This window comes from Xyrauchen texanus, chromosome 18 (assembly GCF_025860055.1).
Source record: "Xyrauchen texanus isolate HMW12.3.18 chromosome 18, RBS_HiC_50CHRs, whole genome shotgun sequence".
Classification (NCBI taxonomy): domain Eukaryota; kingdom Metazoa; phylum Chordata; class Actinopteri; order Cypriniformes; family Catostomidae; genus Xyrauchen; species Xyrauchen texanus.
In genome coordinates this window covers 28,109,051-28,128,939 of record NC_068293.1, presented here as the reverse complement: position 1 = coordinate 28,128,939, position 19,889 = coordinate 28,109,051, and the positions used below count along the sequence as shown (strand labels likewise).

Sequence of the window (19,889 nt, the reverse complement as noted above, 5' to 3'; positions counted from 1 at the left end):
CTATCATGTCAAATAATTATATCTAAACTATACTTTTGTATATACTCTAGGCTATATCAGTAAAAAACAACAACTCTAAAGATATTTTTGAAGTTTTTTTTTTTTTTTTAACACATTTTGTTTCTGATCACTATGGGGCAGCATTTCTCAAGTTTTGTAAATGACATTTAGGTTACTATAAAACTGATTTGCAAAGAATAGAGCAAATAGCAAAAACAACTACAACAAAAAAGCCACCACACATGTATTTTATTATTGGAATTTTTATTTCATACTGCCAACAGATCAAAAGAAAATGAGACACTATGCCTGTGCAATCATATGTGAGAAATGACGTGAAATAAAGCTCAGATGTCATGCATTGCAAGGATAAAAAAAAAATCAAAGAAAGTTCAGATCAACTCTGATATTTAGTCATATATGTTACTTGTTTCTAATACTGTAAAACTCCCCAAAAGCAATTAGCAGATTGAAATACAGCCAAACATTATAAGGAATGTTCCGCAAGGCCAGTCATTTACCTGAATCGTCAAACAGAGCTAATGAACATCTTAACAGATATGACCTTTCTGAAACCTCATATCATTATCGGAAAACTCCATATTAACACACTCACACTTATTGCTTAGCAGGCATATCCATGAAAGTGCTTAGATGAAAACAAACCGGCTTTCCATTAATAGGAAGAATGAAGTTATGATTATCTTGTGGATAGTAATGCATTTGTGCTATATTCAAAATACTAAGCTTTTATTTTAAGTTAAGCATGTTTGTTCTATCCCTCTTCGTTCAGATAGGGTCAAATATTTTATTATTCACATCTAGAAAGAACAATGTGTTGTAGCACAAGAGTTTTGATCTCTTTCTAAAGGCACTTTATTGATGTCTAAATATAAATAAATTATAATTTGGTGCCTCTGGTGTCATATCTGAGTTTGTAACCAACAGTTCTCATGTGTCAATAATTCACATGTTTAGTGGTGCTTTCCTGCTTACCAGATCACACAGAAATACATATAATAGCACTAATCAACCACACAAAGAAGTGCAATAAATTGCACAAATTCACTTATGAGATTCAATTATAAGTAGCATACTTGCATTAGGTCAGTGTCTCTCTTCTATTGTCATTTTATTCCCAATCACACTGCATTTTATAAACCTTAATTGAATCATCCCACACACAAGGCATGGCATTAGGACAGAGCCCAGACTACAAAAGCCAAAATCAAGATTTTAACAACAATATGGTGTGATTTTAAAATAGCATATCAGAATCTGCAGGATCATGATGCAAACATTATAAGTTTGCAAAATCACTTAAGAATGTAACCAAGGTCAGTATCAGTAGACCTGTCATCTTCCATCCTTCCATCCAGCCTGTTAAATCGACATTCACATCTACAACTACAGTTTCAGTGAAACCAGATAAAATGCTCTGATACAGATCATCTGCCTTGCTCTCTCTCTTTATCTTATTGAACTCTGTTTAATGGTTTTATTTATTACCTTCTTACCCCTTGCACTCTAGAAAAAGCTGGCCAAATAAATATATAAAAATATGCACACCTTTCAGTTGCATATCTCTCCTCTTAGTGCATCTCTTCACATCTCACTGCATCTCTTCCTCTGGGAAAGCCTTTTAAAGACCCTTAAAAATATTGGGGGGAATTTTAACCATGATTGTTGACCAAATAAATTTTTATCTATTATGTACTCAGTCTTTCACATCTGGGAAAATGGACAAAAATACTGATGTCTCATCTTGCACTACACTGGTTTGTGTCCAATCATGTTCTCTAGAATGAGAATTTTACCTATACAACAGACTAGTTAGTAGTAAATCATGCTTCATTGCTGTGATTTAAACTAAAGCCTATTGGCCATTTACAGTAAAAAGAAAGAGACAAGCCCTTCGATCTGACGCCCAAACTTCCTATTCCAATATGAAATCCATCATCACAGGAAACAAAACTGCACTCATGGTGTTTTAATCCACCCTACACAGCCAGATCACCCGGTCTGACCCGGTTACTACTAGCACCACTGGTCTTGCTAAGTCGCCGCTTGTCTCCAAAGAAGCCTGGATGGGAGGACGGTGTGGAGGGGGCGCTGGGTGTCACATCACTCGGTACATGCCCGCAAGGCACCCGAGCCGCTGGGGTCCCAAAGCTCATTCGCAAGAAGTCCTCATCAGGCTCCAATTCATCATGACTATGATGATGCCGCTCGGTGGCCATATTGACAGAGTTCTGCTGGTGGGCCAGATGGTTGGTGAAGGGCTGGAAGGTTTGGTGTATGTGATGAAGATGGTGGTGATGAAGATGTGGAGGTGATGTGGGTCCTTGACTGGACACTACACACTGGTTGAAATCTGGGGGTGGGGTACAGGTTTGGGAAGGGTGTGGTTGAGTGGAGTCAGGACGTTCCATTGGAATAGTTGCCATGCCAGGTTTGACAGTGGAAACAACTTTGCCATTTTTGCTTTTACCATCAATGGCACGGTTTTCGGTGTACTTTCTATGGCACTGCCTACACTGTTTCCAACCGAGGTGGTACAGCTCTACCACACTGAGGAACAGTGACACAGCTGCCACCACTAGCATGAACACAATAAAGACATTTTTCTCTGTTGGCCGTGACATGTAACAGTTCACTGGGTTGGGACATGGCCAAGTGTTGCAATGGTACAGAGCTTTCAGAAAGATTCCATACATCATGTACTGGATGACAATGAAGGTCACTTCCATGACTGAGCGCATCAAAATACTTAGGACATATGTCTGAAGCAGCGCCCCTCTTAGGCGGATCTTTGTCGGTACCTCTATGGCTTTCTGTTCCAAATACTCTTTCTCTCCTCTTCCTCCCTCATTCCCTCCTATAGCTTTCTCCTCCTGCTCCCTCTGCCTTCGTTTCTCTTCCATGTGAACTGTGTGCATGGCATGGCCCATGTAGATGAGGGATGGTGTTGATACGAAGACGATCTGCAGAACCCAGTAGCGGATATGTGCAATGGGGAAAGCTCGGTCATAACAGACATTTGTGCAACCAGGTTGTTTCGTGTCACACATGAAGTCAGACTGCTCGTCACCCCATGATGACTCTGCGGCCGTGCCCAAGACCAGGATGCGAAAAATGAACAGCACAGTCAACCACACCTTCCCTACTGATGTAGAGTGCTCCTGCAACTCTTCTAGAAGGTTACCCAGGAGACTCCAGTCCCCCATTGCTCCACACCAACACTGCTTCTCTATCTGAGACAAAGAGATTGAGATAGAAAGAATGAGAGAGATTGACATTAAGATCACATTCAATAACACCAGAGGTCACAAAACTCCTGGCCTGGTTTCATACAACCCCTCTAGTGTTAATAGTAAAGGGATAGTTCACCCCAAAATTAAAATTCTTGGGGAATTGAGGGGAGCACTGCAGGAACTTAAATAAACATAGGGGTGACTGTTTTAATTTTGGTGTGACCTGACCCAGTTTTCAGGGTAGGTTGGGAACAGTGGCCTTGGCAGGGCAAAGCAGAGCCAGGTGATGCCAGGGGCCCTGAGAACTAGCGCACTGCTTTATCTGTACAGTCCCAAATGGGGTGATGATTTAGACCACAATGCGGCTGTCTCTCTACAACATCACATATGCCACACTCTGTAGTTCTGTTTTTGTCCTGTGTTTATGATGTAGCTTGTAGGACACTGTAATAACTAACGGATCTTCTCAACACAGAAACTGAGATAAAGAAATTACATTGTTAGGAGAGTTCCTCTATGTAAGACAATACTTATGTCACTTCAACAGCAACAACAAATCAAGATAAATATTACAGGATGAAAAACTAGATAGCTGGAACTATATTTTTTAATTTTCAGAAGAAAATGGAAATGGAGCTTGCCTATTGAGGGTGTTTGCACGGGAGTTGCTTTGTGGTTGCTAAGGTGTTCTGAAGGGTTTTTAGTGCACTGCTATGCGGTTTCTTGGTTGTCCTGGATGGTTGCTAGGGTTTTCTTGGCGATTGCTATAGTGGTTGCTTACTTGCCCAAGTCAAAAGTGCCCACCTCAAAGTTCAAATTATGTTCTGGTTCCTAAATATTGGTCCCTCCTTCAGTGCAATTCTATGGGATTTTTTTGCCAAAATGATTATATTCTATATTATTTACTAAACAAAGTAAATAGTAAAACCTGAGCTCCTACCAAAAGGTTCCTCATATCTGTTCCTCTCAAAGGTGTCAAACCTGAGTTCAGGTGTATTTATCTTAGATATTACCATTAACACTGTCCAGCTTTGCTCTGTTTCCCAAAAATAACATCAGTGAGCACTGTTTCATTTCTGTGAACGCTACCAGTCACGTCAATCTGGCATGTAAGAGCTGACCTTAAATAAGTCACTCGAGATTCCAATCATTCCTCAAAGCGTCTAGGTTATGCCCTAATTGTAATTCATAACAGCCAAAAGGTTGCTGTAACAATGCAGTAGGTGTTTATTGTGTGTCTTGCTCTGTCTGACACACACACATGTTTTTTTTATCATGATGGGGACTTTCCATTTAGGGCTGGGTTTCGCCAGCCACCTGTAACGAATGTGTGGGAAGCAGGAGCAGGCAGACAGGTGGGTCAGATCCAAACGCAGTTTTATTTACAAAGACAACTAAAACAAACACAGGAACAAATGAAAGTCAAATGGGAAAATTAAACTAAAACACGAAAGACATCCAAAGGGGTACGAAGGTTGAGAAAACATCCACGGAGGGGCAAGGCAACAACGAACAAACATCTACATACACGTGAGCGAACATTAGAACAAACAAGAAACGTCAACGCACGACAACCGGAAGGGAAAACTGCGGGGTTTCAATAAAGAGAGACGGTAATGACAAAATGACAGACAGGTGCAGACAATAACACACTGACAGGGCCGGAAACGACGGGAAGAAGGGAAGTGTAGTTTTCACGAAGACAGTGAAACACGGGCGGACAACAAGGAAGACATGACAGGAAGCGTGAGCGGTAAAATAGAAAACACGGAGTGGACAACAAGGGAGCGTGACATGGACGTGACTAGTGACGGGTGAAACAGGAAACACGGGGCAGACGACACGAAACACGGTGCAGGTGAGCGAGACCGTGACACCACCTCACAATACGGCACGAATTGCACTACACATTACAATTAAATTTATATTGCGATACATCACAATATCATGATTCGATTTCAATCAGAGACTATTTATTTAGAAGATACGGGCCACTTCTCTTCAAATGAATGGAAGAAACTGGAATGCCCAAACAAGAGTCTCTAGTGCTCAATGGTCAACAGATGTAGAAAAGAAGTCTTACAGATTAAAGAGCCAATCACCTTTTAAATACAGAAATTGCCTGTCAATCATCTCGAGAACGCGCATGCGCATTAGCTAAACAAGCTGGGAAAATTTAGTTTTTTTTGTGTAATCTGAGGTAAAGAAGCACAATTTATGATACAAGTGTTGTCAGATTTTCCTACTGATTTGATATATGTCCATTGATTGTAATCTTAACCAACTGTTTTTGAGATTTCGATGTTATCCCATTCAAGTAGAAAGGAGCTGCACTGGTATGACTGGAAATAGTCTCCCGGGAGGCACTCCAAAGATGGCCGCCAGTGGACTGACTTGCTAGAAAGACTTTGATTTCAATTTTGCTTTTAATTTAAATTAATTTGGGAATGTTTCATTCATAATGTCCATTTTGCTTACATACAGTATGAAAGAAATGATCTTTCAGCTAACGATGTTATGACATAAACAGTTTTTCATTATTTTTGGTGACATTTTAGCTTTTAAATATAATATAGTCCATGTATTACATCAATAAATATGATGTATTGAAATTGCATATATTATTTTGCATATATACAGTATATTGTTACATGCTTGTTGTTTATATGCCTAATTTTTACTATTTACAAGATAGATATGTAGAACAAGTGCTAAAACGGTACTGTCCCTTTAAGACCTAGTAGCGAAGAGTGACAGTGGTGATTGTTTGGGCAAAAGCCTTCTTTACAGCATACATGCTCTGTGTGATTAGAATGAAAGTTTATTTTGTTGTTTTTGATAAATAACAGAACAGAAAGATGATTTCAAGAGACATTATTAAACAACAAATAGTTTGCTTGGACCTAGTCTTTGGACTCAAATCACACAGAAAGAGTCAAAGCTTTTACTCTCAGCGTGAAGTGAGAAGATCTCGGTGCTGAACTTCTTCTACTCACTCAAAAACTGGTGAGTGAAATCTTACCAAAATATTTCCAGCCAGTGGCTTTTTTGTAGCATATGAGAAGTATTTATACACATATGATTGTAGGGGATTGCAGATAGAAATAAAGAGCGATCTTGTCATTTTAAGAATTGAAATTGGGATCGTACAAATGAAGAACGCGTGAGAGACGTCCAGCATGTCCGTGAGAGAAACTGTGAATAGTGCAGGATCAGTTTCAGTCTCTTTCGTGTCTCATAGAAGCATTTCTGACTGCACTGAAAATATCATGATATATCACTATACATGGATCTAAGTATCGATACAATATGGTGAAAAAACTATTGCGATATATACATTTTTGATTGTATTGACAAAGCCCTTTTTCCATTGAATTTTATTGTTTTTATTGATTTTAATCATGAATGTAGGCAGTGGTTAAATTGGCTTTTGTAGGGAGGGGGAGCCCTTATTTACGGTGAATGGTCATCATTTAAAATCCCGCCGTAAAATGACTTAATGTGTTTTTACACCAAAGGGGCTCTTTTTCCAGTATTAATGTGTAAGTTAGGGTTGAGTAGTTATTCAAACAAAGACAAATACTTTACAATTCACTTATTTTATTATTATTTTTTATTTGTGCAATTTAGAAACGTTGAAGTCCCTTTGCACCTGTATGTTAATGTAACTCTTGCAGTAATTATTTATCATATTCATGCTGCCTGTGTTATTCTGTTGAGTGTTGAAAAAACATCGAGGAGAAACGCATCATGACAAGTTTTAGAAAGAAAAAAAAAAAAGAGTAAACTCGTCCGCTTTGCGACAAACATTAGTCGTTCTATACTTTTTTTTTTTTTTTTATTATTATTATTAAAACTGAATAATAAATTAACAGGGAAGTAGAGATGGCAAAATAAATGTATAATCTCTGCCTTTATTGAGTTTTGTAATGCCTGATAGAAAATTATCTATCTTTGAGAGCAATATAATACTTTAGGCAATTGCAGAATAGTCCCATTAGTCACAGATACACTTCAGAAAATTGAGTACACAACTATTTCTGGGCTTAAAAGTTACAACAAACCAAATCAATGCAGAACATCGTATCTCAAAAGCATTACAATGTGGCCCCCTATGCACTACTTAAAGCCCGATGTGGCCCCTTTACCAAAATAGTTACAAATATTAATAATTACACACATCACCTTTACAAATTTGTTTCAGGATTTTACACGAGTAAAAGTAAAATGTTTCAGTTTCATATGAAATACTCTAAAGGTAGAATTATTAGAATTATTATTAGACATCAACAGTGGCCGTTTAAAGTTTCAAGATGTGTTTCAGCTAGTATTTATTTTTCATAAATACATTAATTTATTATTATTATTTAAGACTATAGCACACTGACCTAACCATGGTAATGAGGAGCCTTTCCTTCTGTGTAATATGTGTATAAATATGTAATATTATGTAATAAATGAGATAATAATGGGCCCATATTAAGTACAGTTTCTGTAGATTTTGACATCAACAACAAAAATAATGTCACATGATGCATGTCCTTGTACCGGAAAACCATGAACAAATCTATGCAACATAAAAGGAAATGCAACCCAGGATACATTAAATACAGGTTATGTTTAATCTATGGCAGGACGACACAGAGGCGTTTCCAGCATTGAAGGACATCCGGGGCTTAGCCCAGACCATTTTATTTTCACACTAGCAACCACTTCCCTGTAGTCCAAAGCTGGTGAGAGGGTATTCTTTGAGTTTTGCTCTGGCTGGGCCTGTTTCTACAGTTCCTAAATCTTCCACTCTAGTACTATCCTCAACATCCTCTCTCCTCCCTGAATCATCTGTGATGCAAAAGAACAGATACAGCACATAACTTATTGCAAATCAGCTTCAAACAACTAATTCATCAAGTGCTACATATTTCAAAGTGTAGACCAATACCATTGAAGAAGAGCAGATCAGTGGGATTGCCCTTAGATCTATCATGATTCTTGAATTTTCATGTACATTAACATAAAGTCATCACAAAAGAGTTATATTATAGTGAGTAAAGTGAAGCAAAAAAAATTTTTTTATATAAATAATTTCTATTTTTTGACATAAATAGTCAAAATCATGTATAAGATCCTAAGTTAAAGCAATACATGAATGATTTTAGTCTAAGTTCATTGACACACCATGGCATCGAACTGTATATAATTCTCCATGTTCATCTGTCAAAATCCTTTCATTAGGATCACTGAGATAAACAATGTTTCACTTTTAACTTTCTCTAAAGTAAAGTGACTGATTAATTGTTACCAGTTTCCATGCCTGATTCTGGCACATCTTTGCTACCCTCAAAGTGTATATTTACTACAAACTAATATCACAAAACAAGTCACACATACATTTTGTTAATGCTTATTGGTTATCCTTAGCGAAAACAACACCTGATAAACAAGAAAATTATGCTACGAATGGGACTCGAACCGCGGTCGACGGCGTGAGAGGAGATTGAACTAACCACGAGGCAGGAGGCCATAACATATCATAATAGGCGGTAGTGGATGTCTTGAGGTTTAGCCTACTGTGGGTGAAAGCCAGCTAGATGATGATTTTTTGACTTTAAGGACAAAAACAAATGAGAATTCTTACCCACTGACTTCTTTCGGAAATTTTAGAAGCCTCATTTGCTTCATTTTTGCTGTCTTTCCTGCTAACTGCTGTTAACTCGCCACTAAGTAACGTTAGTTGACGTCAGCTCCTCCCCTACCTGCTGCATATTCAACAGAGAGGAAGAAACGGAGTCGCCCATAGGCTACCGACTGCAAAGGAACTTATTCTATAGGCTAGATTATGCCTATGTCTATTTTTACAGGCTGTATGCAATATGTGCAGAGCCAAAACACAATGAAATAAGGCAACTTATGATTTCGGAGGTTTACATAGGCTTTTGTCCGGTTTCATATTTGTCAGTCAACTTTTCAAAATTCATTCGGGGCTACACTCAAAACATTCAAAATCGGCTGCCGCCGCCTCTGAAGGAGACGGAGCTGAGCTCCGTCAGGGTGTGTTGTGGACCTGAGGAGGCGGAGCTGCGCTCCGGTGCGCTCCGGCCCAATTTAACCTCTGAATGTAGGTGATTTCAGGTTTTACAATCATTTTTGACAATTGGTCCCTACTACTGTATGAAGGCAAAACCTGACCCACACTCAAATATCTTTTCTCAGGGTCTCGAACTGTTTTAATTGTTTTAGTAAGCAACAGTCAAGGGAACCAAGGAAAATACAGTAGATTTATTGCTATTTACCTGAAGTTGTCACTCTAATGCCCATTAAACCTCCAGTGGTTTATTTCACCCTAACTGAGGCCACACTTGATAGCTATCTTTAAAGTGTATTTGTGTGTCAGTGTATTTGCCCGCTCACACCCATCGTGTACTAAACCCTGTTTTGCCAGTACAGGGTCTTGCTGATCTCCTGTTGAATGGCCAAATATGGAATCTAACCTCAAACAGTTTAAATGGAGGCCCTACAATTTTTGAACAGATGTAAAGTCATAATCCATCATTGGTGAAAGGTATTTAGCGAGAGTTTTAAAGTGGTTAAAATTCAGACTAATGACATAACAGTGACAGCAAACTTCTGCTTTATATTACGTGCCTTTTTATTACAATGTACATTAAAAAATTAACAATTTGATACACTTTTTGTGTACTCACTGAATGTGCTGTTTGCAAAACTATCACAAGATTTGTTTTTGCTGCTGCCAAGGTATAGGACCACAAAATGTACTTTCTATCAAAACTGGCACATTTGACAAATGCCCAGTCTTGTTGTAAAAAACATCTGCCTTTTTGTCAAGTTAAAATTCAGTGTGCTGTATGCTGATCCATTGCATGATTTTTCTTTTTTCATTTCAGCACTTACAAGTAAAAAAAGACAAATTATGCATGTTCTACTGCATATACCATATGTATTACTTTAAATCTGCATTGATTGGTTAAAAAAAGTATCTTTTACTGATCCTGTGTGAATTATTTTCATAGAATGTGACATGAAGTCATTGATAACACATTTCAATGTCACATTAGTTACTGTTTTACATGTCGTCTTGAAGTGTTTATTTTCCAGTTTTCTTTTTTCCATCTTCCTTTTCTTCTTCTCTTAGGAAGCAATTTTAAACAATATGATTTCCTCCATACTTGGTTCTCTAAAGGAAACAAGTCGCTTAGGGTCTAAAGTGCAAGGATGTTTTCTTTCCCATATAGAGAAAGAGAATGACGGGACATAAGAGTTCACTTGTGCTGACAATTTTATGCACAAATCCCTTAAAGCCTGTAACATGAAGTATAATGAAAGGTCGAAGTCTAAGAACAGACTACAGTATTTATTGCAGATAACAAACAATAGAACTGCAGTGCACACACACACAAGTTAGTGAGATGAATGACTGACAGGAAGAACTTTTACCTGCTCTCATATAATTTTCTGTTTGTAATAGGAAAGATTTGACATTGGAAGCTGACCAAAAAGGGCTTTTAATGTGAATGATAATTCAATAGAAATGGTTCATTTCCTGTCCTTAACATACAAAATAAGACTATTATATTCCACAACTAATCTTACCTGGCATTGCCTCTATGGATTTCTGCTGTGAAATCAGAAAAAAGTCAGAGATTTCAGAGGTCTTTGACATAAACACATTTTCTTAAGCGTGTGACTTGTAAAGTGAGACATTTTAACATTTTCATTACGTAACCAACTTCATTTACACGCTTATTCAACAGTAATCAAAACCTCATCTGTTTTTCATCTCACATTTGGTTTTTTATTACACTATCGGTAATGTTTAGGTGTAGGTTTAAGTTAGGGAGGCCAGTTTTGTTTGCTCGTTAGGGCATTAACCCTTAAAACCTCATCTCTTTAGAAGAACATTAAACTCACTTTTTTGCACCACACAGTGAACATTGCCCAATTTCCAATGCGCTCTAAGTCCTCGTGGTGGTGTAGTGACTCACCTCAATCCGGGTGGCGGAGCATGAATCTCAGTTGCCTCCACGGCTGAGGCAGTCAATCCAAGCATCTTGCCACGTGGTTTGTTGAGCGCATTACTGCGGAGACATAGCGCATGTGGAGTCTTCACGCTACTCTATGTGGCATACACACACAACCCAACACGGTTGCTTAGGAGACCTGGCTGGAGTCACTCAGCACACCCTGGATTCGTACTCACGACTCCAGGTGTGGTAGTCAGCGTCTTTACTCGCTGAGCTACCCAGGTCCCCGTCAGAGCTTTCTTATCAAAGATTCTTAAATGTCAAACTGTATTGTTTATGACTCTAAGCCACAGCCAAACTTTCAATTACAAAAATAAACTTTAGAATAACATACAACCCCACACTCCCATTAGCATCAGTTTAAAGAGCTGGGATCATTGCCACAACACCTTTAAAGCAATCGAGTAGCACTTCACAAAGATGCCAAGCAGAGTTGGCAAGCAATGGCATGCTGGTTTTTCTCACAGTGATCATGGTGCTGAGGGCGTCCTGATACCCACACCATAAGAGGCTCTGCAATGCCCCTGCATGGGCCCTACCCCTTAACTCTGACTAAATATTTACTTAGGCCCTTTGCCCTAAACCTGATGTCAGGGACTTCTAGAATCAGCATGACACCACAGAGCATTGTCACATCTTTTACCCTACATAACCAGAATTGGAAGTAGGTAATACATGAAGACAAATGAAGAGGTCCATCCAATCAACACACAACCACAAGTCAATGCTATTATATACCCATAGCAAAGAAAATGTTAATGTCTCAGCAATGAGATTAAGATTAAATCTCTTGTTTCACAGATTTTTCTCCTCAAACCCCAATAATGTCAAATGTGTCTCTTCTTGGGTTTCAGAAGAGATTTCAACAGTATCTCAAATTGTGCTCAGAACTGCCAGATGCCAAACTCTACATTAAAAATTCAGAATTTGAGTATGATCTGAACTCAAACATTTCTCATCAAAACCTTCCAAGACTAAATTACCAGAACTATGCAATACAAATTAATTTGAAAGCTCTATACTCTTATTGTTTATCATCATTTGTCTCATTTATTTCTCCAAAGTAATTAAAAGAGAAACATCTGAGACAAAGTTGATCCTTTCATTAAACATTACTAAGATCACCAATAATTATCTTTGAAAGAGCAACCTTTGAGCAATACAGTCTTCTTTTAAGTACACTATAAAAATGTTTTGTGAGGTAACCTAAATATGTACTTCATCTAAAAATGTGGTAACATCTAAATCAACTGATTTTATTCAATTCAAAAATGTGCTTTGAATGTTACCACGTTTTTCAGTGTAGTCATAAATCTAGATCTAGCCTACACCACAAATACATATTTATACTACATCTATAAAAGAACAAGACAACTCTTCTCTGAGAATGTGAGTGGATTTGCAAGGACTGGAGAAAACTATGAAATCGAGGAACCAACATAGGTCTCATCCTTAAATAACCTGTACCATTACTGGGCAAAAAACTATCATCACTTCCAGTCAAAGCCTAAATCTGTCCATGTGCATGTGTTTCTGGACTTGAACTTGCATGCCAATGCTATACGCATACATTAAAAACAAAAGACAGAGCAACTGTTTAAGACAGACATTCCAGTAATGACACAAGCAAGCCTGGCCGCTTTAATCAATGCAAGGGTCAAGGATGTTGCTGAGTTTAGCTATGAGAAATGACAATACCCTGCCCCCTGCCATCCAGTGGGATCCCTCATTGGGCTGGGCCATAAAGACAATGCTTTTCTGCTTGTCAGGCAGCTAGAGGATGATGTGTTTCCTTACATGGTGGTTCTGTTTCTCTCTTTGCTGTCAAAGCAACTGTACTGATCAATGTGTTCTTAACCCATCTCACTCAGGACAGGCACCACTTTTCATTACATACAGGGCATTCTGAAAATACATAATTAGTTCATGTGAAAGGAAAGGAAAGTTTAAACCTTAAAGTGATCATTACATGATTAAGGCCAAATTAATTCAGGCCAAATTAATTTAGGGGTTTCCTTAAAAATTTTTAAAACAGCTGTGTGAATATGAGGGGAAATGACCTCATACATTCAATAAAATTTATGACATTCTATAATGACCTGTAGGTTAAAATTCATTGCAAAAATGGCTTAGAAAAGTAAAGTTTGTTCTGATAAATGGTCTGATATAATTTATTTGCAGATACCATCTGATTTATGTACATTAATATTTCAGTTCCATTTGATGTTTACATAGTTGCCATGTTAAACCAATAAACAATGAGGGATCCCACTAGATGGCAGGGGGCAGGGTATTGTCATTTCTCATATATATATATATATATATATATATATATATATATATATATATATATGTGCCCAAATACAGCCTATGAACAATAGTGTATTGATTACACACAAGATAAAGCTTAGGTGATCCAATTCATCCAAACTTCCCACTTTCAGTTTTTCTGTGTTATCTTTCTTTGTGTTGTGACTACAGCTTTGTGTCCGCTGTGTAAGTGTAAATTATCATGCCAGCAATGTGGCTGCAGTTTCTCAAGAAAGACTGATGAGTGCAAATATATTGGACAGAAACAATGATGTCAAGAAGTGCAAATATACTGAGCATTGACTTGACACAATAATTTGTGACCATGTAGCAAATTCATGTGGAACCATTATTTTATAAAATCTAAATGTAATAAATATTTAAAAGATTTATTTATGTTGAATAATTATAAATAATTTAATATTAAATAAAGAAATCTGTATAAGATTTTCTGTATAAAAAATTCTTTGAAATACAACATTAACTGATACCCCAAAATTTGAAACAAATAAAAGCACAAAGATTTTAAATACGTTATAAATATGACAGCTTAATATTTGTTCAGACAACAAAATTGTTTGTGTAATATGCAATTATTTATTGTGATTTATTTAGCAAAATTGAAGATGTTGATTTATTTGAAATGGTACTTTACTGACAATTATGATAACAATACATTAGATACTGTGATATGATACTTGTGACATACCTTAGTCCTGCCTAAAAATATATTATATTAACTTTTTCATCTCAAAACCTGCCATCTTATTTTGTACAATATTAAATATATGTGACTTTTTGTGCTCATGGACAGAAACATTGCAGAATATGACTCAAGAATCTCTTACAATTAGAGTAACGCATGAGGGTTAATTACCTGTCTGACTGTTGACTTATTTGACTGTCTCTTGTTGAGTCTCTATGAGCCTTCTGTGGTCTTGTCCTCTTCAGATGAATAAGTGGGCTCCTATTCTGTGGCCCGGGGGTCCTGGAGTTGAAGCCGAGCTCTGGTGTCTGTATGACAGCAGTGATGCTCTGAGTAATGGAGACGGTGTATCTCTATAGAAAGCACTCCGGCGAAACTGGAGTTCACAGTTATGTACTGAGCAGGCCCCCTCATGTCCGTCCCACTGTGGAAATAAAGAAATAGTATAGGACACTCTGAGAAATAGCGGGCCATCTCAGGGAGTGTTTCAAACCCCCTTCCACTCTTACTTTTCCTCCTCCCCTTCTGTTCCTTCTTCTCTCACTTTCACTCCCACTCTCTGACTAGTTGCCCCCCCCCACCACCCTACACCCCTGCCAGCATGCACTTGGTGAATAAAGAAGAATACCACTGTGTAAAAAGAGGAAGTAAGATTGTATTAGAACACAATGGGTGTTCTTTTCAGGCTGTTCATTGGTGTTGTGTAATGTGTTGTACTTGTGTCTCTGTATGTGTTTGTTCAAGTTTTAGTTTGAAGTTTTATGCACATTCTTTACCCCCTACCACTAATCAATAAACCTTTTCATACACAAACATGCAAACATCACACAAACATATTTCCACCATACATGCACTTAAATATGGTGGGTAGAGTACCAAGTTGGCTCATACAAAAACACATGGCTTTTATTCATATAGAGAAAACAATTCTACCAATGAACCAATGAATAAATTGAACCCCTAACCCAAACTTAAACCTAACCATGATATTAATAGGGAAATAACATTTGTGACAGAATAAAGAAAAGGTCTGGTTTTGAAATGAGACAAGGGAAATAAATTACAAGTTATTGACATACAGTACATCAGTCATTTGTATTGCATAAAGTATAAAAGAACAGTAAAAACATTTGTTCAAAGACATTTATTTTCTTTAAATAAAGTTTCAGATAGGAGTCTAGCTAAAATGTCATGACCCTTTGTGTCGATTTGAAATACTTTTTGTTGATTGGTTGGTCTCTATAGAAATAAAAGTTCTACCCTCAAGTCAATCCAATAATGTTACAATTTCACCATCTCGTACAAATTATTACAAGTTTTCATGAGACTATATTGATTGTACCTCAATTCTTGTGGGTGGTTGAGGAGAGGTGTGTTCTTACTTTTTTAAGAGTCTTTACAAAAAATTATATATGTGCATCTATATATCACAGGCGAATAAATACCATAGAACTTATTTGAAGGATGGACACATGCCATATGTTATATAGAATTGGGGGTTGTCTTTTGAATCAGCAACCACCAAAGACACACTTGCAGCCACCCAAAACACCCTAGAAACCACAAGACCATGCACTAAAACACTCAGAAGCAAACACATAGCAAGGCCCTGGCAACCACCCACAACATCCAAGCCACCCTCACAGATTTTAGTAGCCTATTTTAATATTTAATTATACATGATAATCCATCCATCCATCGTCAACCGCTTATCCTGTGTACAGGGTCGCGGGGGGCTGGGGCCTATCCCAGCTAACATTGGGCGAAAGGCGGGGGACACCCTGGACAGGTCGCCAGTCCATCACAGGGCCACACATAGACAGACATACACTCACACTCACCTCCACAATACATGATAATATTTGTATTAATATCTCTTTTTAATATTCCCTCAAATATTTATTAACATCTACTTGATGCTGCATAATGCAAATGACCAAAAATAGAAATAGGCAATCAGCATTTGTAAGGTATATACATTTTGTACCTGATCACACGATTCCTTTTTCTCCATCTTTTAGCTATCCTTCACTCTCTTTTTTCTACAGCTCTTGTATTACTATCCCACTAAGGAGGCAAGTGTAAGACATGTATCCAACTTTCCATCGACACATTTGAATTGAAGCCTGGGCTATAACCCTTCTCTCTCTATTCCTCTCTTCAGTACTCTTTCCTCTTCTGTATGCAAATTCACTGTTTATGCTGTTCATTGGCTTAGAGCCGGAAGATATATAGCAGCTTTATATAATGGAAATCTTTTAGGTTTCATTCATCCTTGCTCAAGGGTGTGTGTGTATTTGTGTGCATGTGTCTGAATATGTGTGCAATGAATCCTTTAGATTTGGGTCCTCCTTGCTGTAGGGTTTGTGTGTGTGTATACAGTATATTACATATTATATGTAACAAGTCTTGTCTAGAATCCATTCCCCTTTTGCAAAGGTTTTTATGCATGCACAAAGAAAGTAATTAACATAATGTTAATTTGGTGTAAGGGACATCAGAGTTTACAGACTGGCGAACTGTTTGACTTTGTGTTACTCCTGTCCACAGTCTTTGAAAGTGCACTTCATCTTGCAATGAAAATATCAAAGAGAAAGTAAAGAAAAACAAGCAGTGTTGGGGTAACGTGATAAAAGTCACACATGTTACGTAAGCAGATTCCATTTTTCGAGTAACAAATAAAGTACCGCATTATTTTTTATTTTAGACCATAATATCGGAGTTACTTTTTACATTTATTTACATTTACATTTATGCATTTGGCAGACGCTTTTATCCAAAGCGACTTACAGAGCCCTTATTACAGGGACAATCCCCCTGGAGCAACCTGGAGTTAAGTGCCTTGCTCAAGGACACAATGGTGGTGGCTGTGGGGCTTGAACCAGCATCCTTCTGATTACCAGATTACCAGTTATGGTGCTCAGACCACTACACCACTACACCACCACCACTTTATTTTTAAATAAAATCAAATGCGGCTCTACTGTCCCTGCTTGTGAGAAATCAAGAGTAAAACGTTTAAACTTCGGGAGGAGATGCAGTGCATGATTTGTATATTATTTCTATGGACTGTGAGGCCAGAGACCATTTAGCAGAGTGAAACGAGTCACTTCTATTTAAATGAATGGGAATGCCCAACCAAGAGGCTCTATCACCCAACAGTCAATGTATGTAGAAAGGAATTCCCACCTTTCAGGTAAAAGAGCCAATCAACTTTTAGATACAGACATCGCCTATCAATCAACTCGCTAACCCGAATGCACATTTCGTGTTTTTAGCATGATATCATTGGTTTAGTGGTCAACATTCGGTTGAGTGAAATGCGATGATTCATGTGTTAATACACACTGTATTTATTTATTTGTTTTAAATTTATCCCCTTTTCTCCTTAATTTGGCATGCCCAATTCCAACTACTTACTAGGTCCTCCTGGTGGCGCAGTTCCTCACCTCAATCCAGGTGGCTTCTTGGCTTCTTAGAAAAATCAGCTTCTGAGACAGTTAATCCGCACATCTTATCACGTGGCTCGCTGTCCATGACACGTGGAGACTTCCAGAAGTTGGAGGCTCATGCTATTCTCTGCAATCCACTCACAACTTACTACGCACCCCATTGAGAGCGAGAACCACTTAATCACGACCACGAGGAGGTTACCCCATGTATATATATACACACACACACACACACACACACACGTTTTATTGTTGCTGTAATTTTAGCATTATTTTTCACATAAGATTGATCTTATCAATCTCATCAATGATGCTACACGTTGCAAGCTGCAGACAGCGGGGGTGAGAGACAAGCGTCTCCGTGTTAGAGTGCGCATCACCCGGCAGAACTTTAAATCTCTCCCGGTCTCGACTCCCGCTCAGATTGTGCCTCTTCCGCGACTGGTTGAAGCGGCTCTGATCGCACCGAGAATGACAGTTTTGGAGTTTGTGTTTATTTACATGGCACACTCCCGTATAATATGAACTTGAATTAAGGATGAAATAAAGATATATCGGCAAGCTGTGATCTGTGTTTCTATCTGACATTCGAGCTGCAGACAACGGGGTTGAGAGAGGAGCGCCTCCGTGTTAGAGTGAGCATCACCTGGCAGAAATGTATATCTCTCCCGGTCTCGACTCCCACTCAGATTGTGTCTCTTCTGCGACTGGTTGAAGCGGCTCTGATCTCACCGAGAATGACAGTTTTGGAGTTTGTGTTTATTTACATGGCACGCTCCCATATTATATGAACTTTAATTAAGGATGAAATAAAGCTATATCGCCATGCTATGATCTGTGTTATTTTTTCAGGCCACCAGTTCAGTGTCGGTCTGCTCGGCATCCATCTTCACCTGATTTCCACGCTGCACACCGGAAACTCACATGACATGAGCACACGTGCCACTCCCTAAACTGAGACTGACTGGTCATCTTTTTATTAGCGGTGTAGAAAATGGGCAAACAGCTCTCAGAGAGAATGGGCTGTCACGTCCATACATGCACTTATTTATTTAATATAATCGCAGCATTTTGCCATCATATAATCACATAGGCTGACATCCGCCATTGCGATTGCGATATGATTTATCGTGCAGCACTATTTTATACTAAACAAGTTGTTTGATTCATGAAAAAAATAAAATAAAAATTATGACATTTTGGTAGCATTAAAAATTATTCCATACAAGTTGTATCAACATACGCCATTGAAGTTGCGGCATCTGTACGCACCATGGATCAATCAAGTCACTATACATTGGTTAATCAAGGAGGACTGAACCCATTATAAGTAAACTGTAAGTCATCAATGCATCTGCTTAATTAAAATTTAGTAACATAATTGGCATATAATAGTAGAAGTCATCAGCTGTGGTCAATGTAACTGCTGTTGGGTCATGTATGCAGAGTTGTATTCAGACATACAGTAGATACCTGTTTAAAACATTGTTCCGACAGATATTTAATGTGTTATTGTGTGGTTGTGGATTTAAAGTGAATTCCCTTCAGTAAAACCCTCAGTATTTTGTGCGTTTCTGTAGTTTATGTGTGTTTTGTTGCATGTAGCTCTTAGTTGTTATCCCCTCTCTTCACATGCATACAACAGGGATTCATTTTTCTACTTTAGTCAAACAATGTATTTTAAGTGGTGTGGTAGTCTGACTCAATGCATGCAAGATCATGAGGCTGCTCGGAAGAACCCGAGAGCTGCTCGTCCCACTGCAAGCCACTCACAAGAAAAGTAACCTGGTCAACTTGTAATGGGTTTCCATTGTGGGAATCTAAACAGCAGAGATCTATGTAGGCAAGAAATAGCTTTTTTAATATAAATATATTTGATAGCTTTAGAAATATGTTGATGTTATGTGCAAAAAGAGTTCTGGTAGAAACCACTGATCTGTCAAATAAAACTGGACAGCTGACACAATGGTAAACTGCCAGCAGTTGAAGCCACCAGAAGTGTTTGAACGGCCATATTGGTTTACCCCAAATGCCTTTGAGCCTCAGTGACTGATAGCCGATACAGTCACTCTTTCACCCTCTCTGACCACCAGATACGACAGCCAATTCTTGCCCCAAGTGAAAACTT

The 19,889-nt window shown here is 38.2% G+C and overlaps 1 protein-coding gene across 2 annotated transcripts; it reads right to left on the bottom strand.

The window, feature by feature from the left end:
• Positions 1 to 261: 261 nt before the first annotated feature.
• LOC127659025 (gap junction alpha-5 protein-like) lies at positions 262 to 16,394 on the bottom strand. 2 transcript variants are annotated; one of them, XM_052148640.1, is made up of 3 exons: positions 16,297 to 16,394; positions 14,481 to 14,733; positions 262 to 3,254 (listed from the first exon to the last, which is right to left on the bottom strand). In XM_052148640.1, exon 3 carries the CDS (start codon positions 3,225 to 3,227, stop codon positions 2,001 to 2,003), a length of 1,227 nt encoding a protein of 408 aa, XP_052004600.1. In that variant the 5' UTR covers positions 3,228 to 3,254; positions 14,481 to 14,733; positions 16,297 to 16,394; the 3' UTR covers positions 262 to 2,000. The 2 variants fall into 2 exon arrangements, with proteins under 2 accessions (XP_052004600.1, XP_052004601.1); XM_052148641.1 differs by lacking the exons at positions 14,481 to 14,733; positions 16,297 to 16,394 and adding an exon at positions 11,255 to 11,494.
• Positions 16,395 to 19,889: the final 3,495 nt, after the last annotated feature.

Excerpts from the sequence above, each read along its gene's own strand:
- LOC127659025 (XM_052148640.1), bottom strand. The coding sequence starts at position 3,227 with ATGGGGGACTGGAGTCTCCTGGGTAACCTTCTAGAAGAGTTGCAGGAG.